General features: G+C 29.7%; 1 protein-coding gene across 1 annotated transcript; it reads right to left on the bottom strand.

The window, feature by feature from the left end:
• Nucleotides 1–6,198: 6,198 nt before the first annotated feature.
• Nucleotides 6,199–8,798, bottom strand: LOC137821269 (mogroside IE synthase-like). The gene is made up of 2 exons (XM_068625776.1): nucleotides 7,864–8,798; nucleotides 6,199–7,108 (listed from the first exon to the last, which is right to left on the bottom strand). The coding sequence occupies exons 1-2, from the start codon at nucleotides 8,506–8,508 to the stop codon at nucleotides 6,395–6,397; spliced, it is 1,359 nt and encodes a 452-aa protein (XP_068481877.1). The 5' UTR covers nucleotides 8,509–8,798; the 3' UTR covers nucleotides 6,199–6,394.
• Nucleotides 8,799–16,592: the final 7,794 nt, after the last annotated feature.

Below are 16,592 nucleotides of genomic sequence, written 5' to 3'. Positions count from 1 at the left end.
TTAGGGTTCAAATGGTAGGGTTTAGGATGCATGGTTAAGGCTGTATGATTTAGGGTTCAAGGTGCAAGGTTCATGGTTCATGTTGTAGGGTTTATGGTTCGAGCGGTATGATGTAGGGTTCGGGCTTTGGGGTTCAAGGTTTAGGTTGTAGTGTTCAAGGTCATATTGTAGGGTTCATAGGTTAGGGTTTATAGTTTAGGGTTCAAGGTTCATGTTATAGGATTAAGAGTTCGTACTGAAGGGTTAAGGTTGTAGGGTTCATGTTATAGGGTTCATGGCTCAAGGTGTAGGATTAAGGGCTTGTGCTTTAGGGTCTAGTGTTCATGTTGTAGGGTTCAGGTTGTGGGGTTCCAACTATAGGGTTCATGGTTTAGGGCTCAAGGTTCAGGCTATAAGGTTCAGGGTTCAGGCTGTAGCATTCAAGGATCATGGAGTTAGGTTAAGGTTGTAAGGTTCAAGGTTCAGGTTATAGGGTTTAGGGTTTAAGGTTTAGGGTTTAGGGGTTATGGGTTAGTAGTTAGAGCTTGTGGGTTAGGGTTTATGATTTATGCTTTATGGATTAGGATTTATGATTTATGGTTTATGATTTAGGGTTTCAAGTTTATGGTTAGGGCTTATGGCTCATGACTTATGGTATATGGCTTATGGCTTAAAGCTTAGGGTTTGTGTCATATGGCTTATGGTTTAGGGTTTATGACATAGGGCTTATGGCTTAGACTTAGGGTTTAGGGTTTAATAGGTATGGTTTAGGGTTTAATAGGTATGGTTTATGGTTTATTGTTTAGAGTTTAGGGTTAACGATAGTGAGGCTGATAGAATGCTAGTGATAATTGGGATGATATTGTACACACCACTAGAAAGTCAGGACGACGACTTAAAGGGGTTGGTAAATCTAAAAAAGTTGTTAAGACAATTCAATCGAAAAAGTTGCAATGAAATTTTTTTCTTTTTTTAGAAAGGTAGAGGCCTTACAAACCAAAAAACTGTGGAGATGTTGAATTTACTTTAACAACATAAACCTCTTCTTATTTTCATTGTTGAACCCACAATGTCTTACACTGGTGCTTAGGATGCTCTTTTCATAACTATTAATCTGCATTTTGTTGCTAATTATCGTATCGTTAAAAAATTTGCAAAGCTTTGGTGTTTGGCTCTCATAAATCTTGTCCAAAATTCCTTGGTTAACTCTTAGTTTATTTCTGTAAATTGCTTTTTGCATGATAAATGATTTAGTTTTGCAGGGGTTTATAGAGCTAACACATACTCGATTAGAAAACATTTGTTGAGGGATCTTAGTTTCTTCACCGACCCTTGGTGCATTTTTGGGAGATTTTAATGTTGTTTTCTCGGCTGATGAGTGCAGAGGTGTGGTTGCTCCTATGCCTTTCTCTGGTCCTTGCTATACTCCGAGTAATGGGAGAAGAGAGGTTACAGAGAATTGATAGAAAACTTTATAGAGCTTTATGTAATGAAGAGTGTTTGGATGAATGGTCCTCTTGAACTTATCAAGTTCTTGTTAAAAATTGTTTTAATCACTCCCCTATTTTTGCTAGTCTTTCTTCTAGTAATTGTTTACTTAAGGCTATTGCTTTTTGATTCTTTAATATGTGGCTTCTAGATAAATTGTGCATAGAGCTTATTCATGATTCTTGGAATAATACTGTTGTTGGTTGTCCGATGTATATTTTGCAACATAAATTGAAAAGGTTGAAAATTGACCTTCAAAGTTGACATAAAAGTTCTTTTGGTAATGTTATGAATGAAGTGGTTCTTAAGAAGAATTCCTTACTTTCTATCCAACAAAGTTTGGAGACTGCTTGTCCACCAGTCCTTGAAACGCTTATTTGTCAAGCAAAGTTTGCTAAAAAGGAGCTTGATCATACCCTTCATTGTCAATACTTGTTTTGGAAAGAGAAGACTAAGATGCTCTCGTTTAAAAATGGGGATAGAAATAATGTTTTTTTCCATGTTGTGGTAAAAAAAAAAATTATAGTGGTATTCATAGATTACGAACTAATAATGGTGGTATTGAGGATCCTAAGCTCATTGAGGATCATATTTTGGATATTTATAAAAATCTCTATGTTGATTCTAATCCTAATGCTCAAATTACTAGTAATATGGAAGATTTTATTGGTACTTATATTCCTGCCATGGTTTCCTTTGAGGAGAATATTATGTTGATTAAATGCCCTGGTTATTTGGAAATCAAGAATGTTGTTTTTAATCTTAATGGTAATAGTGCTCTTGGTTTTGATGGTTTTAGTGGTGTTTTCTATCATTCTTGTTGGGAGATTATTGGGACACATGTTTGTAAAGCTTTTCAACAGTTTTTAAACAAAACTGGATTCTTCTTGGGGTGACTAGTAATGTGGTCTCCATCACTCCTAAGATTCAAGGTGCTGACTCCATTAAGATTTCAAACCCATTGTTGTTGCCAATTTCAAATTTAAGATCATTTCCAAAATGCTAGCAGATAGGCTTGTTATGGTGGCTTATAGAATCATTTCTTCTAATCAATATGGGTTTGTGTAGCGCAGACAAATTCATATTGTATTGATATTGCTTTTGAGGCAATTAACATGCTTTCTAAAAGGTTAGAAGGAGATAATGTGGCTTATAAAGTTGATATTCATAAAGCATTATGAGTTTAAATTTCTTATTGTTGATTTTGACAAGTTTTGGATTCCATCCTTCATTTGTTAGTTGGATTAGTACAATTCTTTTATCAGCTATGCTTTCTATTAGGATAAATGGAAGTTCTATGGGTTTTTTTTCCTTGAAATAGAGGTGTGAGACAAGGTGATTCTTTATCTCCCTTGCTTTTCTGTCTTGCGGAGAAGGTTCTAAGCAGAGGAATTTCTAAGCTTATGAATGATAAGAGGATTTTGCATATGGTTAACCCTAAAGGTTATATCATTCCTTCTCACATTGCAGGGGTACATGATGGTTCTAAAACCCTAGTGACTATAGTTTCTCAATTCTGAAATGGTTGTGATTGGATTACTCCCTTGACTTTACAACAGGTGAATCATTTTTTAAACATATCATGATTAAGCAAGAACATGATACTTCTAATTGGATTATGGAAGACTCTGGTCATTTCACTCTCAAATCTGCTAGGAAAAATTTCTTGGATCCAGGTGTTCCCTGTGGTTGGGGTAAGATCATTTGGTCTCAATATATTCCTCCTTCCAAAAACTCTAGTACTTTGGAAAGTTTTTCATGGGAAACTTCCTACAAATCAACACATTCAGCACATTAAACATAAAGGTTTGCATATATGTTTTATGTGTACTCTTTGTGAAAATCAAGAAGAATTTATTTAGCATTTATTTTTTGAATGTCATAATGCTTTGCATATTTGGAGTTGGGTTCGATAAATTTTCTTAATTCTCATCTCTCTAATGTGGATGATCTCCTTTCTTTTATTAAGAGTGATGGTAGTCCTTTGGTTAATTTGATTAAACTTGTTGTGATTACCTTCTCTATTTGGATGATATGGCATATGAGAAATTATGTTAGATTTCAGGTTAAAATTGATATTTCTAGGACCATTTCCACCATTAAGGATTTCACTTGCCTAGTGGGTAATTCGTCTAAAAGTTTTATGAAGAATGATATGTTTGATTTTAATGTGCTTAAGTTCTTTGATATTAATACTCATAGTGGTAAATTTCTTCATCCTCTTCATGTTAGATGGGAGTTTCCTTCACTGGGTTTGGTTAAAATTAATATTGATGGTGTTGTTAGGGGTTATCCTGACTTTGTTGCTTTTGGTGGTATTTTCCGTGAGAGTATGGGGAAGTTTATTGATTTTTTTTGGCTTTCCTTGATATTCGAACTACTTTGGTTGTTGAGTCTTTTGAAGTTATATATGCCATTGATGAAGCTAAAAAGATGGGTCTTACTAGTTTATGGCTTGAATGTGGTTCTGCCTTGATTTGTGTTTCATTTATTGCTTGGACTAAGGTTCTTTGGATTCTTCGTAAGAGGTGAAACATTTGCCTTAATTATTGTGGGAAAATCAAGTTTATGATTTCTCACAATTTTCGTGAAGGGAAATGCATGTGCTGATAAGCTTGCTAACTTAGGGTTTATTGATAGAGAACAATTTAATTGGTTTAATAGGCTTCCATCTAATGTTTTCTTAGAATTCTTTATTAATAGATATAAATTACGTAAGTATCGTTTTTCTTAGACTTTTTATATATGGGTTTTGGTCTAGTCCCCCTATATTTGCTTATATTTCCTCTCTTTCTTTCTTTTTTCTGATTTTTTATAATACCTTTTTCATGTGGTGGCAGATGATTGTTCTTACTTGATGTGTCAACCTAGCTGAGATGTCAAGTCTCATAGTGATGCCTAACATGAGAGTTTTTATATAAATTTTTTTTTTGCAAATCTTCTGAAACGAATTTGAGGTTCAAATCTCAGTCACAACTCATACACACAATAAGCAATGTCTTGTAAAAATTTTAGATTAAAATGCCAAGGAATAAGGCATAATAAGTTCCAGACCAAGAGCAAACAAAATTGAAAAACTTGTTTTCTCCAAAACAAAATGTTCTGCCTTTTCTTCCTTATATCTTTTTGTGTTTTGTTTTTGGATGTGCCTCCTTAAATGAATACAAACAACATATGAGAGTACTTGTGTAAATTTGTTCGAAATTTTTCAACGTAATATGAACTTAGAATAAAATTGCAAAAACTAGGGCAAAATTTCACAAATATAGAAAGAGGAAAGACTTGGAGTGCACAAATTTATGAAAAAAAATTCTGGAAGAATTTTTGTTGAAATTCTATGTAAGAATCTGAACAAAATTTGGGACAAACACGACAAATTTCAAGTCAAACGGGTGAGTATTGAGTTAAAAAAAAAATCAAAACGTTTCACAAACAGAAACAAACCTTTCATACAGCCCTGACAGTGATGAATAAAAAAATTATTGCAAATCTTGTGGGACGCATCTGAGGCTCAAATCTCAGCCACAACTCAATACACACAATAAGGAATGTTTGGTAAATTTTTTAAATCAAAACACCCAAGGAATAAGGCGTAATAAGCCCCAAACCATGAGCAAACAAAATTGGAAAATTTGGGTCTCCGAAAACAAAACGTTAAGGTTTTTCTTCCTTATATATTTTTTTGTGTGCCTCTTTAACCTGATACAAACAACATATGAAAGTACTTGTGTAATTTTTTTCAAATTTTTTCAACGTAATATGAACCCAAAGTAAAATTGCAGAAAGTAGGGTGATATTTGCATATCTAGAAAGAGAAAAGCCGTAGAGTGCACCAAATTTCTGAAAAGTTTTTCGAAAAGCATTTTTTGTTGAAATTTTATGTAAGAATCTTAACAAAAATTGGGAAAAAACGCGAGAAATTTAAGGTCAAAAGGATGACTATTCAGTTACAAAGAAAATCAAACAGTTTCACACACAGAAACGAATCTTCCTTTATGCTTTGACAGTGATGAATACAAAATTTATTGCAAATTTTGTGGGATGAATTTGAGGCTCAAATCTCAGCCATAGCTCGATACACATAATACGAAATGTCTGGTAAAAATTTCAGATCAATACACCTAAGGAAATAGGTGTAATCAGTCCCAGACCGAAAGCAAACAAAACTTCAAAACTTGTTTTTTCGAAAACCAAACGTTATGGATTTTCTTACTTATATCTATTTTTGTGTTTTTTTTATGTGCCTTCTTAACCTGATATAGACCACATATGAAAGTACTTGTCTAATTTTTTTTGGAATTTGTCAGCGTAATATGAACATAAAATAAAATTGCAGAAAGTACGGCAAAATTTCGCAAATCTAGAAATAGGAAAGCCTTGGAGTGCACCAAATGTATGAAAAATTTTCCCAAAAGATTTTTTTTTTGTTGAAATTCAATGCAAGAATCTTAACAAAATTGGGACAAAACATGACAAATTTCATATCAAATGGATGAACATTCAGTTATAAAAAAATGAAAAAGTTTCACATACATAAATGAACCTTTCTTTCAGCCTTGACAGTGATGAATAAAAAATTTATTGCAAATCTTGTGGGACGAAATTGAGGCTCAAATCTCAGCCACAACTTAATACACACAATAAGGAATTACTGATAAAAATTTCTGATCAAAACACCTAAGGAATAAGGCGTAATAAGTAACAGACCGAAAGTAAAAAAAAATTGAAAACTTATTTTTTGAACACAAAACGTCCTGGATTTTATTTCTTATATCCTTTTTTTTATGTTTTGTTTTTGGATGTGCCTTCTTAACCTGATACAAACAACATATGAAAGTACTTGTGTAAATTGTTTTGAAATTTAATTGGAAATACAAAATAGCAACTATGCTTATCACAAAGCAATTTCTATTTTAGAACATGATGCTTATGAATTTTGATAAATTTGATTCGCAAATTCTTTGACATTTTCATAAGAACTACCACCTTCACTAAGAGCTCTTACTGCTAAAGTCCTCCATTGAATGGCATTGGTCTTCATTTCTTCACATCCCTCCATTATTTCCTTTATACAATGCTTTAAGGTTTCTCGTTGCACAATCTTTTTCTCATCAACAAGAGCTCTAATTCCAGTTTTCCAAACATCTGAAATAAGCTTTGCATTTGTGCTTTGGTCTGACCAATAAGGTATTGCAACTGTTGGAACTCCTAAGCACAAAGTTTCTAATGTGGAATTCCAACCACAGTGTGTCACAAAACACCCAACAGCCTCATGAGCAAGAACTTTTAATTGGGAACACCATGTTACCACCAAACCCTTTTCTGTTTTCTTCTCAAAATCTTTAGGAAGTTTGGTTTCTTCAGAATCTCTCACCACCCACAAGAAATAATTGGAGCACTCTCTCAAGCAGAATGCTATTTCTTTCATTTGCTCTTCACCAAAGGAAACCAAACTCCCAAATGATACATACACAACAGACCCTTTTGGCTTATCATCTAACCATTCCATGCATTCTTCACTCTTGAATTGTGTGATCCCATAATCTTGGTCATCTTCATATTGTTTATCTAAAAAGAAAGATGGAATGTTTGGTCCTGTGGTCTTAAATTTTGGCCAAACCTTCACAATCCAATCTGCTATCTAAACATGCTTCTAGTCACTAAAGATTACATGCAAAATTGGAGAAAATAAAAATTACATATCTATTTATCTCAATATATGAAAAAAAAATCATTAAATATAAACTAATTTTAAAAAACAAAAAATAATTAATCATTATATTAATTAAATTAAATATTATTTTAAAAATTAAAAAAAAAATATTAATATTTAAAATAATTTTTATTATTAATAAAATTTATAAATTAGTTTGTATGTTGATATTTAATAGTTACAAATATTTTTTTTCTAACAACTATTTTAAATTCTAAAAATTGATAGTTAATTAAATATTAATTAGTTAATTAGATACCAATTTATAAATTTAGAAACTACTTTAAATATCAATAATTTTTTTCTATAAAACAATATCTAATTTAATAAATATAATAATTAATTATTTTTTATTTTTAAAATTAATTTTTATTTAATAATTTCTTAATAGTGATTTTTTTTTCAGGAATAAAGTACAAATATAACTTTGAGTCATCCATCACATACAGATTATAAAAGACTTAGTTAGTAATCATGATTATTTAAAAAATATATATATATAATTTTGCTTTGCTTTTTAATCATTCAAAAATTGCATACAGATTTATATTTGTATTTCTGATATTTCTAATCATAAGACAAGTTCTCAAGTAATATGGTTTCAGTGTAACTTGATACAAAACACTAAAGGAAACATTTAAGTTAAACACAATCTATATACATTGAAATTGCTTTGTTGTTACCTCCTTATCCAGCTCATAGAAGGTGTTGCACAGGATCCAATCAGCTTTGTCAATACTGGAGAACTGAGAAACCACAAAATCAAGAAAACCCAAATCTTCATTAAAGAAGAAAGAAGGCATGTCCTGAAGATGAAGTTTAGGCATGGCAGGAAGAGAAATCTCATCCTGTGTGAGTGGAGCTTGCAAGTTCCCCAAGTGAACATGATAGTATATACTATTCACAGCCATGTTTTGAGTGAGATAAGCTGCTGCAACTATCCCAAATCTCTTTGCCACATCTAGTGCCCATGAGAATAATGAATCATACACAACACAGTCAACATGCTCATCTTTTGATCTACCAAGTTTCTCAAGAAGCTCGCCAAAGGTGAGTGGCCCAACTTCCCAAAAACGTTTCAAATAGAGTTTGAAGTCCCCAGCCTCTCTTGGCCCCCCTTTGTCAAACCCATCTGAGATGGTTTCAAGGGCGATAGAAGGAGGCACAGTTTGCAGGTTACTGCAGAAGAAACGAGTTGTGACAAGAGTTATTCTCACCCCTTGCCGTTCCAATAGCTTGGAGAATTGAAGCAAGGGATTAATGTGACCTTGAGCTGGATATGTCAATACCAAACAGTGTGCTCTCCTACCCGTGTTTTTCTTCTCCATTTTTGGTGATGAATCTCAACTTGTTCTTGGTGACTGCTTGCGATATTGAAGAGTTGAGATATTGAAGAGCTGAGGGGTTGATTTAGTCGATGTTAGAGACATAAAAGGACAAAGGGTCGACGGCAGGTAAACCATGTCCAGAATTTGAAATTGCTGACAACATAGTACTTCTTTATTATTAATTGGTAAATACGATACCTTCAAGGTGGTGGTAGAGGATATATACTTTGTAAAGTCATTTCCTCAAATAAATAAGTTCTTATAAATTATAATCTTTCTAAATAAAACATTTATTCCATCTAGTTTTTTATAACTCACATGTTTTTCTATCTTTTTTTCTTCTCTCTCATCTTTCTACTCTTTTTTTTCTCCATATCTTATCCATTCCAAAGTTTGATCACATCCAACACCAGTTGAGGAGTCAAGGGTCACTAGTGCAAAAAGTCTCAAAATACATTCACAGCGTTTCTACTGTCAAACGTTGTCCATCAAAACACGGTGACAAATTTAAAACGATGGCTATGAGTTAAAGCATTGTTTTAGATCAAAGTGTTTGGTTTACAAAAGCGGCTATTAGTGGTAGTCGTTGTCTTAGAGCAAGCACTTGCTCTAAGACAACGATTGCCACTAATAATCGTCTTTGTAGACCAAACGCTTCAGTCTAGAACTGCGGGTTTACCTCAGAACCGTCGTTTTACACTCATTTAATTACTCTAATTCATAGCGCGTCACTTATGTTTTCGTATTTTCTTTGTCTTCTCGCGCTTTGTCTTCCTTCTTTGCTTTGTGCTCTCTCTAATTCTTCTTCATCTTCGAGCTCTATGGCATTGTGTAAGTTTCTTTAATTCAGTCACCATTGCTTATTTGTTTATATTTTTGTTTCTCTTATTCGTTTCTGTCTTGCATTGTTGGTGAAGGTTTTCATTGCCTTCCACCACCGATGTCATCATTGGTTGTTTTTGTGCCTTCATTGGTTCTTCGTCGTCGTCGTCGCTTTCGTGAGTCTGCCACTGCTCTTCACCACCACCGTTGTTGGGATTAGAGCACCATGTTTTTTCTCATTCAAAACATGAATAATTGTAATTTTTTTTTAAAACTTATCAATTAAAAAGAATAAAACGGTTGTTTTTACCATAGTCACCGTTTTAGACTGAATGTAACACGGCGGCTAAAGAGCCGCCTTCTTTGCTTGAAGAGAATAAACCACGCGATGAAAAACAATGATCAGAAAGTCGCCATTTTAAGGCTTAAAATAACCGTTATTTTTCACCTTTTCTGCAATAGTGAGTCATTTTTACCTTATTAGATTTTTAAACTGAGTAAGTTTTTGTTTACTTTAAAGATTCCTTCTTCTATCATTTTCCATTTGATTTTGTCATCAATCTTAGTGAGATTAGTTGAGAAAAATGTTTCTCTCAACTTGGTTAAGTCAACTAGTGTTTGATGATATTTGGATACTTACTTTAGGTCTCTAGATTTTGGAGTGACTCCCTTGTAAAATCATAAGCGTACACTAATTGAACAATAATGCACATCATCATCTTAAGGATCTTACAAACTATGATTCTCTCACGTCATATTTAATATTATAATAGTGATAACACTTTTCTTGATCCATAAGAGTCCCTATGTGAGCAGTTTCTTTAATCTCCTTTTCTCAATCTATCTCTTGGCAATTATGTTATTGTCACAACCGTGAGACAAACTTCTTTGCAAAGACATAACCCTATTTCTATTCTTTTCCAATCTCCATCAGATTAGGTTTTCATTAGGTAATATAAAATATACAAAAATAATAAGAGTCATGGCAGTTACACGTCATTTAATCAACACATTTCCTTCCATGTACTACTATATCATCCTTTCTCCCTAAATGACTTTATAATGAGAAGTCCATAATGGGTTCATACATAATGTCATTTTTCATCAACAATAACATAATTTGTTTTCCACACCATAATTTGCATGCATATACATAAAGTAGAAAAAATAGATTTCAGAAACTTTTGTATATAAATGAGCTCGGAGTGTCAAATAAGCATTAATAACAGCATTCATCATTCACTAGTAGATATAATGCCCATATTCTCAACATGACCAATAAATGTTTTGGCGGTAACCTTTTTGTTAAAGGGTCAACAATTATAAGATCAGTACTAATATGTTCTATTGACACTCTATGTTTCCGAACCATAATTTCATATGTTTAGCACCTTTCAAATACTTGTTTTTAGAAAAGAAGACAACTACAAAATTATCACAATAAATTTTCAGCGACTTGGCAACAGAAGAACCTGTGGTGGCACTGAAAGAAAAGAAGAAGGGAGTTGTGATGCAAGGAAAGAACACAAGAAAATGTAAACAAGGAAGGAATAGCAAATGTAATGTAAGAGAGCGCACAAATGTAAAAAAGCCAACAAACAACAATTATTGGATAAAAAAATTCGTTTATTGGTGAAATTTTTAATTTAGATAACAGTTTCTCTCCAAACTGTCATCTATAAAAAAAATTAATAGACAACGATTTTTTAGTCTAATTATCGTCATTTTATGAATTTTTATATAGATGACCATTTTCATACTAATAGTCATCTATATGTTAAATTTATCTTTTAAAATGACATCATAAGACAACAAAAATGTAAAATTATCGTTAGAGTATTTTATTTTATTTTTTTGCATTAGTGTGCATTTGGTCCTATGGTCTTTAAGATTTGGCCAAATCTCCATACTCCTGTAAAAATAAAGTACAAGCTCAATTAGGGAAATTTAACAAATTTAAATGTGATTTATATTTTTAAAAATGTGAACTTTAAATCTAAGACATATAATTATATATGAAATATGAAAATTAAAAATTTGATGTATAAATTTTTTATAAAAATTATTATGTTAAATATCATTGTGAAACTTGACGTCTTACCTCAACTTTTAACCATCGTCTGCTATTATATAATAAAAATATTATTAAGAAAAATATAAGCATATTAGAAATTGGGTCATTATGTGTGATTTTACTCTTAATAATATCAATATCATATAATTATCAATATTTATAGTTTTTTTATCTAAACATTTAAAATTTAGACTGAATTTATTCTTCATTGTTTTAATTGCTTTACACATTTGAAAACTTGATCATTTCGTCTTCGGTTATCTTCTCGTTTAATTTTTAACATATGTAATGATGTGATAAATTTACAAAAACATTTATGTGATATTAATTATTTACATTTAACAAGTTGAATAATTTACTATAAAACATTAAACAAAATATGAAATACATTAAAAAGTTAAATTCTTTTTTGACACACTGAACTAGTTGGAAATTAAGCATTTAATCTAACTTTATTTGCTCATAGAATGTGTTACACATGACCCAATCAGAGAGATGCTTTTCACCATTTTTGTGTGGTGGAGTGGTTGTGAGTGAGTGGAGTTATTGGATCATTGATTTATTCAATGATGGAGACAGGAAGAAGCCAATTTGTGAACGGAACAAAGATAAGGGTTACTACTTTTCTAATCTCCTTTTTTTTCTAATTTATATTGAGTTAAATATTTTTTTTTCTGTTATTTATAACACGTAAAATTAATTTTTATATTTTAGATTTGTAGTAAAAAAACTATTGAAATAGATTTTTATTAACTATTTTTTTAATATAATAAATGAATCAGTCAGTATATATGAATTTTTAACCTTGATTATATTATAATATTTACGTTAACTCATGAAACATTTTGACATTTTAATTTATATTAAAAATTCGTTTGTTAAGTAAAAATTTTTGATAATGACTCATTTCCTTACCATAAATATTCAAGAAATCTACCGTTTCAATTATAATAATTTTGTGTAAAAATATAAAAAAAAATAACATATTTAACCTTTATATTTTTTTATGATTAATCTTCGATAAAGAATTAATATTAGAATACCACATTTCACTAGTTTCACACCTCATATTTTAACAATGATATATGTTACTAGAAAGAGAGAGAGAAAAAAAAAAGCAATACAAAGACAAAGACATGTGAGACGTAATCAAAATTCATGTTTAAAAATAGTTATACTTTGTTAGTGCAAATCGGTTTGCTAAAGAAAACTTTACTAATATAAAAATAAAATATCAAATCATCTAAAATCTTAGATTTCCTTCTAAATTAACAAGACTTTCAACACATAATTTTTATCCAAAAATATTAGGAAGATGAAAATTTAAAACTCTGGATATATCAAGGCACAATAGAGGAATTTGTAAAAGTGTACACCACTCACTAATAAAGAATTACTCTCAATCTATAAAGAAGATCAATCTTTAATAATTACCAATTCAATAATATTTTATTAGGAGATAAAGCTTTACTAAATAATTATTTTAAATAAATCTATTTTTAATTTTATGGTAACCATTGAACGTTGAATTGTATATTAATGTAATATTTTTTAATTTTCAAATAAAAGTGGAAAGAAAATTATGAAAAGAAAAAAAATATCTTTATTTATATCAAGCTTTTCTTTATTTAGTATATTTATTTATGGTATTTAACTTACGTTTTTTGTTTTTATACAAATTAAACAATTGATTCATATTCTTTTCCAATGGAGTTTTAGTTGCAAATGAAGTAATGAAAAAGGTAAGATGAAAAAAGAAAAGTGGGATACTTATTAACATGTATTATGAAAAGTCTTTTAGATGGGAATTTATATTTATATATTATACATTTGAAAAATTAGAATTTTTTGAAAATGGATAAACTAAATAAAAGGGTGATTGGAATAAAAAAAAATATCAATAATTATTGTACTATCGGGAGGCTGAAAGGTCGAATAGTCGATAAGACCGAACGAACGTGAAAACAGATGATAAACCGCGATTACCATAATTAAGTCAGTTTAATTATAAACCATGATTAAGGCACAAATGGACCTTCGCCTCAGTCCAAAAGAAGGCACATAATAGCTTAAGCCAAACACAAGACTATAAATATCAGAAGGGATCCAATACTAGAGGTAATTTTTTGATCTCTAACACACCTACATATTATACCCGAACTGACTTGAGCGTTAGAGCGTCTTCGCAGGTACCCCACTCTGCCGTTCTTGGAGAAGGACTTGCAAGACAGAGAGACGCCGAACACAGGAGTCGCGAGGACGAGAAGACGGAAGCTACATGAGTTATTCTGAGAGGAACCCGACCTTGTTAGAACAATTATGAATAAAATCTTTGCAAAGGAATTCCAACATTCTAAAAGGTCTAAGATAATGAAATATTATTCTTATTTCCGATACTAGTGGAAGGATAAAGACGATTTACTTAGAGAAATAGTAGAAAAAAAATAGAATGGATAAAAATAAGGGTAAAAGAGATAGGGGTAATTACATTGCAATTTAATTATTACACACTCTACCTATTGTTATTTTATATAATTGTTTGTCTCTCATTCTGAATCTCAATCTCAAGTTACAACTGTACTTTAAAATATTGTATGTTTAAGAATTGCACTAGTATGTGTTAGACATTTTTTAAGGAAATTCAAGTTATTCATACAAGCGAAAACATAAGAGTTGTTGTGTCAATTAAAAAAATCATTAAATAAAATTTAATTTACGTATAAAAAATAATTAATTATTATATTCACTAAATTATATATTATTTTGGTGACTACAAAATTATTAATATCTAAATTAGTTTTTATTATTGATAAATAGTTTCTAAATTAGTATCTAATTAACTATCAATATTTTAGTTATTAACTTTAGAATCTAAATAATTGGTAGTTAAAACTTTGGTAGCTAATTAGATACCAGTTTAAAAACTATTTATCGATAATAGAAAATACTTTAGATATCAATAATTTTTTCAGTTTATAAAATATCTCCAATTTAGTTAATGTAGTAACTAATTATTTTGGTCACTAAAATTAGTTTCTATTTATTGATTTTCTTTTAGTATTAGTAATATTATACATTTAATAAATATATTGTATATATATATATATTATTTTTATTGTGTATATAAATAATATATCTATGTAAATTTATTAATATTCATTAAATGTGTAATATTACTAACACTACTATAAAATTATTAAATAAAAATCAATTTTAGAGACTAAAAATAATTAGTTGCTATATTGACTAAATTAAATACTATTTTAGAGACTAAAAAAATTATTAGTATCTAAAGTAGTTTCTATTATTAATAAAAAAATATAAAATAGTTTCTAAATTGGTATATAAGCATTAACTACCAAGGTTTTATTTATTAACTATTTTATATTCTAAATTAGTCTTTATTTGTCTTTTAGAGACTAATTTAGAATCTAAAATATTAGTAGCTAAAACCTTGATAGCTAATTTAGATACCAATTTAAAGACTATTTTATAAATTTTTATTAATAATAGAAATCATTTTATATATCAATATTTTGTTAGTCTATACAATATTATCTAATTTAATTAATATAGTGTCTAATTATTTTTTATTTCTAAATTTGGTAGTTATTTAATGATGTAATATCTTTAGTTTTCAATTTAACTAATATAATTTTAAAATTATTATCAAATTTAAATACATAGATTACATATAAGCACTTAATTAGTTATATGATGAGTATTGCCAATTTGAATTTTTTATTAATGGTTGAAAAAATTTCAAGTATAGTTACTCAGAAAAGTAAATAAAAATTGCTTGCCAAGGGTTACTTATATTTCTTGATTCAAGATTCCTTTTAGGTAAAGAGAGTTTACTTTCATTATTTAAATTCTTATATTTAGAAATTTCTTCACTTGATATGTTTATATTTTGTGTGTGTGTTTTGTTTAGGGTCTAAACTACTTCTCTTAAAACAAAACATATTTGATATGAAAAGTTAAAAAAAAAAAAACAATTTTAAACCAAGATTGTTTTCAAGAGTTTAGGGTTTAGGATTTATGGTTTGAAATGTATGGTTTAGGGTTTAAGGTTTTAGGTGTATGGTATATGATTTGGGGTTTAATGTGTATGGTATATGGGGTAGGGTTTGGGGTTTTATGGTTTAAGGTGTAGGGCTTGGGATGTAGGATTTAGGATGTAAGGTTTAGGGTGTAGGATTTAATGTATAAGATGCATGATTTAGGGTTTATGATATAGGTCTAGTGTTTAGGATAGGATTTGAGGTTTACGATTTGGGGTTTACGATTTATGATTTGCAGGGTAGGATTTTGAATTTATACTTATAAGTTGTAGACATTTAAAACAAATTGACAAGAACTAAAAATAAACTTATATTACAATATAATTATTTATCATACTCCTAAAATATAATTTATATATTTAAATTATTTATATATTACAAAATTTCACCATAATTTATACTATATATTAAAAATATTTATTTATTAGAAATTTTAGTTTATATGAAATACACAGTTAGGTATATACATTGCACAAACTGAAGTTATCTTAAAAAGACACCAGCATAAACACGTTATCATTCCAATTCCTAACAAGTAACAACTATAAAATTACATCCAAATTTTTTCTTGTGAAAGTCCATCTAAACTCCGGTCAAATGCATGCATATAAATAAAACTGACATTTATATAAAAATATATTTGGTAGCAAAGCAACTTATATCATCAAGTAAACAACATTTTCCACTTTTAAGCTTTTTTTATTAAATATTAGTAAAAGAAAGGAAACATATATGAGAAATTAACATTGATGTAATTAACTTATGAAGTTAATTAATGTGATACATGCTTATTCATGTCTTAATTTTTTATGTTCTGTCGTTTTCTAATTCTATATCTAACTAAAGATTTATTTAATTCAAACATTTTGGTAATACCAAGAAGCCATTATTTCATAACTGTATAATGTAAAAAGCACAATCAACAGAAAAAAAATGGTATCAAGTTAGAATTAGGATTACGTTACGTTAAAAGTTTGTTTTGCAAAGATAGCCAAAAACATGTTGATCAAAGGCATGCCAAAACCTATTATTTTTTCTCCATTTTTCACTTTGTGTTCAGTCTAAATCATTTTAAAAATTTGAATTGCTTTTAAAACTTTCCTACGATAATAAGATCATCTGGA

The sequence above is a fragment of the Phaseolus vulgaris genome, chromosome 9, assembly GCF_000499845.2.
Source record: "Phaseolus vulgaris cultivar G19833 chromosome 9, P. vulgaris v2.0, whole genome shotgun sequence".
Lineage (NCBI taxonomy): Eukaryota > Viridiplantae > Streptophyta > Magnoliopsida > Fabales > Fabaceae > Phaseolus > Phaseolus vulgaris.
This window is presented reverse-complemented; position numbering and strand designations above follow the sequence as displayed.